Raw genomic sequence first — 13813 nt, forward strand, 5'->3', positions numbered from 1 at the left:
TAATCTTTCAGTTCTTAACATCTATATCACAAATGAGACAAGGGCACTCACATTTGTAAAGGAAATAGTACTAAACCTTATACAAAGTAGACTCATTCACAGTGATACTGGGAGACTTCAGTACCTCATTTTCACCAATGGACAGGTTATCCAGACAAATACTAAGTAGAGAATTAATAGAATTAACAGATGTTATGACTCAAAGGAACTTAATAGTTATATACAGACATTTCACCCAAACACAAAATATAACTTCTCAGTACCTTAAAGAACTTTCTCTGAAATTGATCATATACTTGGTAACAAAACAAGTCTTAACAGATAGAAGAAAATTGAAATAATACCCTGTATCCTATGAGAACACCATTGATTAAAGCTGATAAGAATAACAGAAATAACAGAACACTTATAAACTCATAGACACAGAACAACCTTCTCCTGATGGGAAAAACTTTCAAAGCAGAAATTATGGAAGCATTTAAAGATTTTCTAGAATATAATGGAAATAAAAATACAATGAATGTTTATAGAGGCGTTTATAGCATGAAGTACCTAATTAAAAAATAAAACATCTCGAGAAATATTATACTAGAAACATAACAACACACCTGAAAGTTGTAGATCAAAAAAAAAGGAATCACAACAAAAGTAAACAATTGGCAAAAAAAAAAAAGCAATTTTGTGATAAATGTTCTTCTGACCATCTATTCATTACTGAAATCAATAAAGTAAAAACAATGAAAACAATACAAAGAATAAATGAAACAAAGAATTGTTTCTTAAAATTTTAATAAGATTGACAGACCATATGTCAATTTATCTAAAAGGTAAAGACTGGATATCAAAATGAACAAAATCAGAAATTAAAGAGTCAAAAAAATGACATCAAGAAAGTGCAGAAATTTGTAACGTCATGCTTTAAAAATATATACTCCATTAAACTGGAATCTCTGAAAGAAAATGGGTAATTCTATCATAAGTACCACTTCCCCATGTTAAATCAAGGGCAGAAAAACAATTAAAAGAGACCTATAACCCCTAAGAAAATAGAAACCATCATTGAGATACCTCAATCAAAATAATCCCAAACCCAGAGGATTTTAGAGCAGAATTCTACCATTCTTTCAAACAAGAGTTAATTGCAATACTCCTCATATTTTTCCAAAAACTACAAACAGAAAGAACATGGCTCAACTCATTTGATTTGACAAACATTTCCCTGGCATCCAAATCACATAAAAAATAAATGAATAAAGAGAAATAAAGAACAACTTCCCTTATGAATATAGATTTAAGAGTATACTCAATACAATACTTGCAAACAGAATTGAAAGGCACATCCAACAGATCATCTACCATGAAGCCATCAAGTGGGCTTCATCTGAGAGAGACAAGGATGGTTCAACATGTGTATATCAGTAGTCATAGTAACTATAATAGTAAACTAAAAGAAAGAAACCATAGCATCATCGAATTAAGTAACTGACAAAATTTTAGCACCCCTTCATGAGAAAAGCTCTGGAGAGGTTAGGGACCAAAGGGGCCTAAATCAACATGATAACTCAGTTACAGCAAAACAATAGTCAGCCTCAGGTCAGATGGAACAGCAAGTCCACTAAAATCTGGAACAAGACAAGGCTGTGCATGATTTCTCTATCTATTCAATATAGTACTTGAAGTCTTAGCTAGATTGATAAGACAACTGATGGAGATCATGGGGATACACACTAGAAAGAAAGAAGTCAAATTATCTTTCTTCCTAGGTGGTATAATAGTATATGTAAGTGATGCAAAAAAAAAAATCACACAGGGGGATATCTAATAAGCTCTTTGAGTAAAGTAGCTGTATATAAAATTAATTCAGAAAAGCAACAGCTTCAATATATACAATGATAAATGAACTGAGAAAGAAGTCAATGAATTAATAGTATTTACAATAGCATCACACAATGTAAACTCTCTTGAGATAATTCTACTGAAGCAATTGAAAGGATTATGTGATAAAATATTTAAATCTTTCAAGAAAAAAATGAATCAGACATCAGAAGCCTGGTTAAAAACTTCCATGCTCATGGATATGTAGTATTGGCAAATATCCTATCAAATGTAATATACAGATTCAATGCAATCCCCATATAAATTCTAACAAAATTTTTCACAGACCCTGGAAGTTAAATATGCTATGTATTCACTCATAAGTGGAGATTAGTCAGTTAGTAAATGATTATCAAGCTATCATCCATAGGCTCATGGGAATTAAGTATAAAGGAAAGGACTAGGGGGGCACACGAGTCTCCTTTGGAGGGGAAATAAAATAGGTTTTCTAGGTGAATTTTGTGTCAGAGCCAATGAGAACAGGAGGTGCTGAGGAGAGAGTACAGGAAGAGACAAATAGGATTGAGGATATTTGAGGGGGTGTATGAAAATTTATTGCAGATAATATTCCTAAATATATATGAAAGTGTCCTAATGAAGTCTCCAAATAATAGATAACATGGAGTCCCAACTGGCCATATTTGATCAACAAATAAAACTTCCAGTCCTGGTATTGGTTTACATGTGATTGAGTTATTGGACAAATGGGGTCACAGAAATCTCTTAAAAACCCAGGCTATTGCCAAGGCAATAGCTTCTTTTCCCCAAGCTGCCAAGTTCACATTTGTGAAGATGACACCCACACAACACACTGAACAGGGAAAGAATAAGCTGATGGATACCTAATAAGTTTCATCTCTGTGTTCTAGGGACATGAGTAGAGGAAAGTACTCTGTAAGCTACCAAAAGAAAATAATATTCACCAACCCAGTCCCCAAACCTTTAATCTACAATGCTGTTCTACTTGCCAAATATGACAGGGCCATGGTGGCACTGGGCTTATTGGTCTAACAAATCAATGTCTGATTTTAATTAAGGCCCACACCATAAGATGAAACTCATACTCAATATTGCTTGGGTGACAGAGAACCAGAGAATAGAGTCTAAAGAGCTAGTGTAAAAAAAATTAATACTTGAGTTGGAAAAAGAAATAAAGTTATTCCTAATTATATTTGGCTATACAGGTCTATCAGCACTTTCTTCATTGATGACCAGAGAGGTTTCCTCCTACAACAGGTAGGAACCATTAGACATATCCAGAGCTACATATTTCACACACACACACACACACACACACACACACACACACACACACACACACACACGGCAAGGGCAAGTAGAAAGCTTGGTGTGGAAAAGAGAGACCTTGGGACACTAGTCTCCCAATGGATCTATCCATCAAACCCTTTCCCTCAAAATTCAGGAAAACTTTCAGAAATAGCAAGAAAATAAAGCATCCCAGGGGATGCAAGATCCCAGGAGAAAAAGGCTCTCCAAATCAACTTAGTAAATCTAATATGAACTCCTGTAGACAGAAACATCATGCATACATAGGCCCTGAATGGTCCTGCCCCACATCCTCTGCTTATATATAATATGAACTCCTGTAGACTGAAGCATCATGCATACATACGCCCTGAATAGTTCTGCCCCACATCCTCTGCGTATATATTATAGTTTTAGTTTAGTGTTTATATGGGATTCTGAAGTATGTGAATGAATGGTTTTCTGATTATTGTGCATTCTCTTGGATTCATTTCCTTCCATAGTTGTTGGGGCTGGCCTGCAGCTCTCTTGTCCAGGTTTGAGCCTGGGAGGCATCTTGGAACTGGAAGAGAAGAGGGAATCTAGTCGGGTTGAGAAATAGTGGAACCAAGACAACTAGTCTGCTCAAGATTCAAATTTTTAATGACGGACACGTTTTATAAAGGAGAGGGAAAAGCCCATTCCAGACAAATCATCCTTGGAGCCCAGCTGCAGGTGACCACTTGTAGTCTCTGGGATAGCTAGGCCAACTCCCAGCAGTTAACAGCAGCAGCAGTGGCTGAACAATAGAGTGATCCAGGGAGGCAGGCTCCACCCTTAGTAATCGCCTTAGCAGCAAGCAAAGTCATGGTCTGGCTCAGTCTGCTTCAGGCTTGTGGGAGGCTACACATAGTTCTCTCTTTTCCAAATTCAATGCAATAGTTTATGTATTATTGTATTATATTTTATTTATTTTTGTTTTCTTGTTATGTTTTAGAAGCCTACTCTTTTGATAGAAAACAGATAGATCTAGATGGGAGAGGAGAGAGGGAGCAACTGGGAGGCATAAAGGAGGAGGAAACTTGTAATCATGACATATTGTATGAGATAAGAATCTCTTTTCCACAAAAGAACACATATGGTATGCATTTACTGATGAGTGGATATTAGTTCAAAAGCTTTGAATACACAAGATACAATTTACAGACCACATGAAGCTCAAGAAGGAGGAAGACCAAAGTGTGGGTGCTTCAGTCCTTCTTAGAAGGAGGAAGGAAATACTCACAGGATCAAATAAGGAGACAAAGTGTGGAACAGAGAGGGAAGGAAAAGCCACCCAGAGAATGCCTTACTGGGAGATCCAACCCATATACAGTCACCAAACACAGACACTATTGTGGATGCCAAGAAGTGTATGCTGACAGGAGCCTGATATAGCTGTCTCCTGAGAGGCTAAGCCAGAGCCTGACATATACAGTGGTGGATGCTCACAGACAACCATTGAACTGATCATGGGGCCCCCAATAGATGACTTAGAGAAAGGACTGAAGGAGCTGAAGGGGTTTGCAACCCCATAAGAAGAACATCAATATCAACCAATTAGAGCTCCTAGGGTCTAAACTACCAACCAAGGGGTATTCATGGAGGGATCCATGGCTCCAGACATATATGTAGCAGAGGATGGCCTTGTAGGGCATCAAGGGAATAAAAGGCCCTTGGTCCTATGGAAGCTTGATGTCTCAGGTTAACAGAATGCGAGGGGAGGCAGGGAAGTGTAGGTTGGTAGGTGGGTGGGGGCACACACCCATAGAAGCAGGAGGAGGGTAGATGGGATAGGGAGGTTCTGGGGGGAAATTGGGGAGGGGATAACATTTCAAATATAAATAAATAAAATATCCAATAATAAAGGAAATAAAAAGAATCTCTTTTTCATAAAAGAGAAAAAAAGAATAAAGATTGTTTTACAATCACAAGATCATAGAGATGACAGATGATAGATAAATGTATAGATAGATACATACATGCATACATAAATAGATGGATGATAGAAAGCCAAAATAATATTATCAAATTTGCTGCTGATAATAACTTGAATAAATAAATGAGGCAAGCTATTTTATGTCAGCGAACTAAAGTTTAAAGGGTAGAACTGTGTCCCAATGCATGAAGCTCCCACAAAAAAGGAAAAAAATTAATAGAAAGATAATGTCATTAGCCTTGATGTCAGATAACTCCCAGAGGAAGCAGGGTCAGGCGTCTAGCCCGAGTTCTGCATTTGGATTCCCAGGAAGAGTAGATATAAACAACTGAAATATCAGACAGCCTATTTATCTACAGGAGATGAGGTTGAGAAACACAACTGGAAACTTCATCTTATTGTTTCAACTTTTCTAGTCAGTTCCTGCTGGAAACTGAGAGCACCTGGTTTGATTATGTGATCTCTACTGTTGCTCTCTGTTCTATTATTTAGAAGTATCATGCAGGAAGACTTTCAGAGGGGAAGCCCAGATAGCTGTGATAAGTTAGCTGCCACAAATTAGCTACCTTAGAAGATCAGTATTGGACTTCGTAGCTCCTGAAATAATGTTCTCTGTCTGTCTATCATTGTTCAGTCTGTCTGTGTCACTTATTTATCTATCTCTTTCTCATTACGTGTTCTTTTGCTTTTCTTGCTGTATACTTTGTGAACTCACTCATTCAAAAGAAAACGTGTGACTATTATTCTCCATACTGTACAGAATATAAGTCATACAGTATTTACAAATCATATTGAATGGACTAAGAAGAATGTTATTTAGGTATAGATATATATGTATATAGATATAGAAATATGTGTGCAATAATAATTGGGTAAAAAAGAAAACCTGAATCAGAGAAGAAGGAGGGGAGTATGGGGCAGTTGTGAAGAAATAAGAAGAGCAATATAATTATATTAAAATATCAAAATTATAAAAGTATAAAATAATGAAAGCCAATTTTTTTTTTGTCATTTCACAGATGGACTTTTCTTTCATTGAATGAATGCTTTCCTGTGACAACAATTCAAAGTGAATTCAAATTTATAGCATAAGAAAATGACCTTAAATCTCTGAAATGATACAAAATGAGAAAGGGTGTATCTTAAAATAAATGTAATATGGGGACTGAGAAATTCCATAAATACCCCTCATTTTGTGGAAACATTAGCAAACAAACAAACAGGAAAATAAATACTGTTACAAAATAACATAATTCTTTCTTATCTTATTAAAGGCATGTCCATTATCTGCAATATAATTTGTTTGAAATAGGAAAAGTTACTCATTTTAATGACTATGAAATTAAAATATATCTAGTTTGTGGAGATGAAATCAATCCCACATCGACCTAGATATATTTAGACTCTATCAGGTACTTTTTCCCTGTTCAATGGCTGTATTCCTTTAGGTGAAATTTCACTTTGAAATTTAATCTTCTTATATATACTATTTACACATTTACAAGATGAATTTCTTTTTCTCTCCAAATTATAATTTAGAGGCTATTCATATTTTTCAAATTAGAGAACTGAGAAAATCCCTTTAGTCAATTTTTCTCTCTTATTGCTTATCAGAGATTATTTCCAAAAATAAATTTATTTTTACTATCAATATGTTTTGTTTTTACCTAAAATATTTTATAATTTAGTTTTTATTAATACTGCTTTATCAAAGTTAAAATAAATTTAAAATATTCTCATAGACATACAGGAGTTAAAAATATTTTACTAGAAATTGCATGTTTCAGATCTGCTTCCACTTACCTTCCCCTTTAGCAGTAGAAAGCCATGCAGTTAGGAGGATATTGGATAAGAGCAACATGAAACTGAACCCCATGTTCTAAAGCTTAAAGCTCCAGAGTGGTGGTCCTTCTGGAAACCCTGTCATTAACAATGCTGTGTATGACATTGAACTTCAGTGTATTATTGGCATCCAGTTTGGTAAACATCAAAGTTCAAAAGGGAGGGGCAAAATAAACAATATTCAATCAACTATTTCACAATAATAAGTTAATCATTTTACATTTATGAAGTAATTTAATATTCAATTTTTAGTGCCAGTTTTTTGGTCAGTCAAATTGTTATGCAGAAAGGAAGATGAGAGAATAAATTACTCTTGGCTTATAGGCACAATAGCTGGTTAGGGTGGTTGTGTTTTTTTTTTTTTTTTTTTTTTTTCTTTGTAAGCTTACATAGCTACTTCTAATAAAATGAATGCTATACATCAGGTAGGAAATTTCAGAACAGATTCAGCTTAGAATCATTTGGGACCTGTGATATGGAATTGTAGCCTCCCCCAGCCTTGAAGCAGGCTGATTCAGACTTTGCTGCCACTGAATATGCGGATCACCTGGGGTGGAACCTTCAGACTTAGATGGCTCTATTGTTCTGTCCCTTGCTGCTGCTCTTCTCTAAGACACTGCTACCTACTGAAAGGCCCTTGAGATATTCTGGAGACAGCATCCGGCAGATCCACCTACAGGTTGGCAACAGATGACAACAAGAATGGATTGGCAGGGGATGGGTCTCCCTCCTTTATAAGCACAGACTCTTAGTAAACTTTGGAGCCTTGAACAGAAACATGTCTTGCCCTTCATTATTTCTTTCGCCGTTTTCTTCCATACAGCTCTGGCCTCCCATTCAGGAACCCAGTTAGTGTGGCTGCAGGCGGCTACATCGAATACACAATTTAGAATTATCTACCTCTTGGGGACAACAAAGTGTCATGGAAACAGTCATCAGTATCTTGACTTCTATTAGACAACCTTGACCAACAAATCAGAAGAGTGCTTCTCTTGTCTAGTACTGTTGTTTGTTAGATGGTTTTGGTTGTACATATGGGCCTTCACATATAGAACTGTATGTGTGTGCATGTATACACACACACACACACACACACACACACACACATGCACACGCACATGCACACACACATTATTTTGAGTTAGGAGTTAATAATATGATTCCTAATGACATTCCCATGCACTATTTCAATATTCTTCCTCTTGTGTTTTTCTCCTTCAACTTCCCTAAGTATGTCACCCTCTCCTTTTTTTCCTATTCCTCCTGCTAAATAATTTGTATCCTATTCTCCTTTCTGTTGCTCATCCAACCTACTACTGTGGCAATGGTCTATAGATACCTTTCTCGTTTCTGCAGTTGCTTCAGTGTATAGCCTTGCATGTGAAGATTTGGAGCTAGACCTCTCTAATAAGGGAGATTATGTGAACTTTGTCTTCATGGGTCTGGGTTACCATACTCCATACAATCTTTTCTGGTTCACCCATTTTCCTTAAAAGTTTATGATTTCACTTTTCTTTATAGTTGAATGATATTCCATATTGTATATGCCAGGAATGTTTATGATCTGCTCATCATTCGAAGAACATTTAGGTTGCTTTCATTCATTATCTACTGTGGAAAGAACAGCGATGAACATAGATGAGCAAGTATATGTGGGTCAAGATGTCAACCGATTTGGCATTTATCAAGGTCTGGTACTGCTACAACATGAGGTAGATTTATTTTAGACATATTGAGGATTCTCTGTATTGATTTCCATTATGGCTGCACCAGTTTTCAACATAATAGAAGTCTCATGAGGTTTCCATTTCCACCAGCATTTGTTGTCAGAGTTTTGCTGTAATTTTGGTATTGGTGGTAGTTGTTAATCTTCACAATGCTGACAGAGACATGTTAAAACTAAAGAGTTGTTTTGATTTACATTTTCCTAACTACTAGAGTTCAAGATCCTTGTTTGAGAAATTTATTAGCCATTCTTCATCTTCTTTTATCTCTTTTCTTTTTATTACTCATCTTTCATTTAATGCATCCCAACAGCAGTGTCCTCTCCCTCCATTTTTTTCCAGTTTACCCTCTACCTCCCTCCCCTTTCCCCAGATCCACTACTCTTTCATTTTATTTCAAAAAAGAACAGGTGTCCAAGAAATATTAACCAAATACTCCATAACAGGATGCAATAAGACTTGACATAAATCTTTTGTTTTTTCTTTTGGATACTCTCTGTGCATATCCCAGGCCTGTTTTTGAACGGGACATTTATTTTTGTATGGGATATTTGTTGCTTTCTGAGTTCTTTTGTATTTCTGATATTAGTCTTTTCTCACATGTATCACTAGAAAAGATCTCCCTCCCTTAGTAGGTTTCCTCTTCATCCTGTCGATTGTTTCCTGAGTTGTGCAAGAGATTTTTAGGTTTTAGAAGTTCCTCATGTCTCGTGTTGAAATTAAATATTGCACAAATGGAGTTATATTTAGAAAGTTCTTTCACACACCTATATCATGCAGGACTTTGCCTATCATTTTGTCTAGACATGTGTTTCAGGTTTTAGGCTTATGTCTTTGATGCATTTCAAGTTACTATTTGAGGAGGGTGCAAGGTTTTAGAGTTTACACATGATCTTTCTAGGTCCTCTGCCTCTCATAATCATTATTGAAAAAATCATTTGTTAATTTTATGTGCCTGCCTTTATGTGAGTGAATGTTTTTCCCTTTCAACTTCAAAATACTCTATGTCATGTACACATGTTGTGTTTCATTTTTAAACATCATGGGAATTTTCTCTTTCTGTAACTCTATTTCTTTTCCTATGAGACTATTTTACCCTGTTAAGCATCTCTTTCTTTATAATAGGATACATTTTTTTTCATGTTTTGTTAAGAGTATCTCCTTATTTTGATAACTAATCATACAGAAAATGTTGGCTACTGTATGTGTTGTACCTTGGTTTTTATTTCTTTTTAGAATTAATATTTCATTTGACTGGGATTTCCATTTCTTCTATCTTGTCTTCAAGACCTGAAATTCTCTCTCTCTCTTTTCTTCCTTTGACATTTTTGGTGGATACTTTCTTTATTTATATTTTAAATGTTATCCCTTTCCCAGGTCCCACCCTGGAAACACCCTATCCCACCCCTTCCCCCTGCTTCTATGAGGGTGCTCCCCCAAACAATCCCCATATATATATGAGAGAGAGATTCATTCCATATGTTCTGTTACTCTAGAAAAACCTGATTAATATACCAAGGCACACTGAAAACAGTGTTGGTTTAAATCTATTTTAAATGCCTAACCTTCTAATAATTACATTTAATTACACAGGGTTTTTCAAACATTGACTGGCTACCTTAGTCAAACAGGAGCTATGGTGAATTATTCCTCCCCATTACCAAATTGTTATAATGTGCACGCCCGGACACACATGCACACACATATGTATGTAAAATATATATTACACAATGTATATTATATAATATGTTTTATAATATATATGTATATATAATAGGTATATGTGTATATACATATATTATATATATGTGTGTGTGTATGTGTGTATATGTATATTTATATGAACAAATGATTGTCTACATGTATAACAGAAAAAAAGTTTGGAGCTGTGACGAAAGGATGGACCATCTAAAGACTGTCATATCCATGGATCCATCCCATAATCAGCTTCCAAATGCTGACACCATTGCATACATTAGCAAGATTTTGCTGAAAGGACNCAGATATAGCTGTCTCTTGTGAGACNATGCCGGGGCCTAGCAAACACAGAAGTGNATGCTCACAGTCAGCTATTGGATGGATCACAGGGCCCCCAATGGAGGAGCTAGAGAAAGTACCCAAGGAGCTAAAGGGAACTGCAACCCTATAGGTGGAACAACATTATGAACTAACCAGTACCCCAGAGCTCTTGACTCTAGCTGCATATGTATCAAAAGATGGCCTAGTCGGCCATCACTGGAAAGAGAGGCCCATTGGACATGCAAACTTTATATGCCCCAGTACAGGGGAACACTAGGGCCAAAAAGTGGGAGTGGGTGGGTAGGGGAATGGGGGGGGGAGTGTATTGGGGACTTTTTGGATAGCATTGGAAGTGTAAATGAGGAAAATACCTAATAAAAATATTAATTCTAAAAAAAAAAACAGAAAAAAATGTAAACTCATTATTATCTGCTGAACAAATATCACTTTTCCACTATCAAAATATTTATAAGACAAGTCTGCCCAGTGTAAGTTAAAAACTCTTTAAGATAATGAATAGTAACCCTTTACCCTATTAACTCTAGATTCAAATAGAGTTTTTATAAATTAATTTATATTTATTGTTAGTTTAAGTCCTTTATTAATTTACTTACAGAGTATGTATCTGTATGTGGTAGTTTCAGTAGCTGTGTTCCCCAAATACTCATATGCTTGACTGCTTGTCCATAGGAAATCACACTATTAGAAGGTGTGATTTAGAAGGTGTGTTAAAGTAGGATGTGTTAAAGTAGGTGTGTTAAAGTAGGATGGACTTGATAGAGATGAAGTGTGTCACTGTGGAGGCAGGTTTTGAGATTTTCTGTAGTCATGCTATGCTCAGTGTGACACATCATCTTCTGCTGCATATGGATTAAGATGTAGAATCCTCAGCTTCATTGTCAATATCAGGTCTGCCTTGATACTGCCATACATCCCACCATGATGATAATGGAATAAATATGTTAACTTGTAAGCCACCTCCAATTATATGTTATTCCTCATAAGAGTTGCCTTGGCTAATATGTATCTTTATTGCAATAAAATCATGCCTTACAAGTGGCTCATTTCATGTTTATAAGTAATGCCAAATATTTATAGTTTTTAATGTGAATATTATTATAGTGATAGAATCATATATCTAGTGAAAAATTTAACTCCTTTGTATAATTGCTTGAACGGTTTATTATTTCAATGTGACAAATATTAGAAGTTCATATGTGTGCCGGGCATTGGTGGCACATGCCTTTAATCCTAGCACTTGGGAGGAATAGGCAGGCAGATTTGTGAGTTTGAGGCCAGCCTGGTCTACAAAGTGAGTTCCAGGACAGCCAGGGCTACACAGAGAAACCCTGTCTCAAAAACGAAACACAAAACATAAAACACAAAACAAAACAAAACAAAACAAATCAAAACAAATCAAACAAAAAAATAGAAGTTCATATGTGTGCTTGCTTCTGCATCTTATATACAAAAATTTGAATAATATAGAGGTTAGTAGGGATCCTGTAGAAGGATGCCACTCAAATTTGTAAAGCATTCCATATTTCCTTATATAACTTATTATCAGCGTCTCACAGTACCTTTTCCAAAATTGACCAAATAAACAGTCAAATAAAGGCCTCAACAGATACAAGAAGATTGAAATAATCCCATGCACCCTATCAGATCACCACAGACTAAAACTGGTCTTCAATAACAGCAAAAACAACAGAAAGCCCACATACACATGGAAACTGAAAAAAAAAAAAATCTCTACTCAAAGATAACCTGGTCAGGCAAATAATAAAGAAAGAAATTAAAGAGTTCCTGGAATTTAATGAAAATGTTGACATATCATATCCAAACCTATGGGTTACAATGAAAGCAGTGTTAAGAGGAAAGTTCATAGCACTAAGTGTCCTTGTAAGGAAACTGGAGAAATCTTACACTAACAACTTAACAGCACACCTGAGAGCTCTAGAACAAAAAGAAGCAAACTCACTCAGGAGGGAGTAGAAGGCAGGAAATAGTTAAACTCAGGGCTGAAATTAACCAAATAGAAACAAAGAAAACAATACAAAGAACCAGCAAAACCAGAAGCTGGCATTTTGAAAAATCAACAAGATAGACAAACCCCTAGAAAAACTAAGTAAGGTGTCAAGAGACTGAATCCAAATTAATAAAATCAGAAATGAAAAGGGAGACATAACAGAAACAGAGGAAATTCAAAAAAATTAACAGATGCTACTATAAATGTCTATACTCAACAAAAGTGGAAAATCTAGATAAACTGCATGGTTTTCTAGACAGATGCCACATAACAAAATTAAATCAAGAGCAGGTAAACTATCTAAACAGGCCCATACATCACACTTTTTTGCCTGCTCCTGGGATCTTTCTCCTCTCATTAGATTGCCTTGTTCAGCATCGATCAAGACTTTTGACTTGTCTTAATATATCCTGTTTTGTCATTCTTGGCTGTTGTCTCCTGGAGGGGAGGCCTATTCCTTTCTGAAGCAAGAGGATCTTCTTCTGGTGTGAAAGAAGGTATGAGAGAGCTGAGAGGAATGGAGGAAGAGAAATTGTGGTCAACTAAAAAAAGAAAATTACAAAAACAACATCCTTAGACATCATGGAAATGCAAATCAAAATGACCCTGACATTACACTAAACAGAATGGCTAAGACCAAATAGTCAAGGACTGAAGGAGCTGAAGGAGCTTGTAGCTTCATAGGAGGAACAAAAATATGAACTAACCAGTATCCTCAGAGCTCCCAGGGACTAAACCATCAACCAAAGAGTAAGTATGGAGGGGCCCTTGGATCCAGCTGCGTATGTAGCAGAGTGTGGCCTTATCTGGCATCGATGAGAGGAGAGGCCCTTGGTCCTGAGAAGGGTCAATGCCCCAGTGTAGGGTAATCCTAAGACATGGAAGTGGGAGTGGGTGGGTTAGTTAGCAGAGGTAGCAGAGAAGGGACTGTGGGTTCTCAGAGGGGAAACCAGGAAAAGGGATAACATTTGAAATGTAAATAAAGAAAATATCTTAAAAAAAAAAAGTAGAAAGGGGAAGACCCCTTAGTAGCTGGTAGTATTGCAAATTTATACAACTCAGTCTGATACTTCCTCATAATACTGGAAATAGTTCTACCTG

At 36.1% G+C, this 13813-nt stretch overlaps 1 protein-coding gene across 1 annotated transcript in view; it reads right to left on the reverse strand.

The window, feature by feature from the left end:
- The window catches only part of LOC115030336 (complement factor H-like), a 20656-nt gene extending 13587 nt beyond the window's left edge, over positions 1–7069 (reverse strand). The window contains exon 1 of the mRNA XM_029473869.1: positions 6902–7069. Within this exon, the coding sequence (XP_029329729.1) occupies positions 6902–6974 (73 nt within the window). The 5' untranslated portion in view covers positions 6975–7069. The remainder of the gene's footprint in view (positions 1–6901) is intronic.
- Positions 7070–13813: the final 6744 nt, after the last annotated feature.

This window comes from Mus caroli, unplaced genomic scaffold, assembly GCF_900094665.2.
Source record: "Mus caroli unplaced genomic scaffold, CAROLI_EIJ_v1.1 scaffold_9985_1, whole genome shotgun sequence".
NCBI classification, from domain to species: Eukaryota; Metazoa; Chordata; class Mammalia; order Rodentia; family Muridae; genus Mus; species Mus caroli.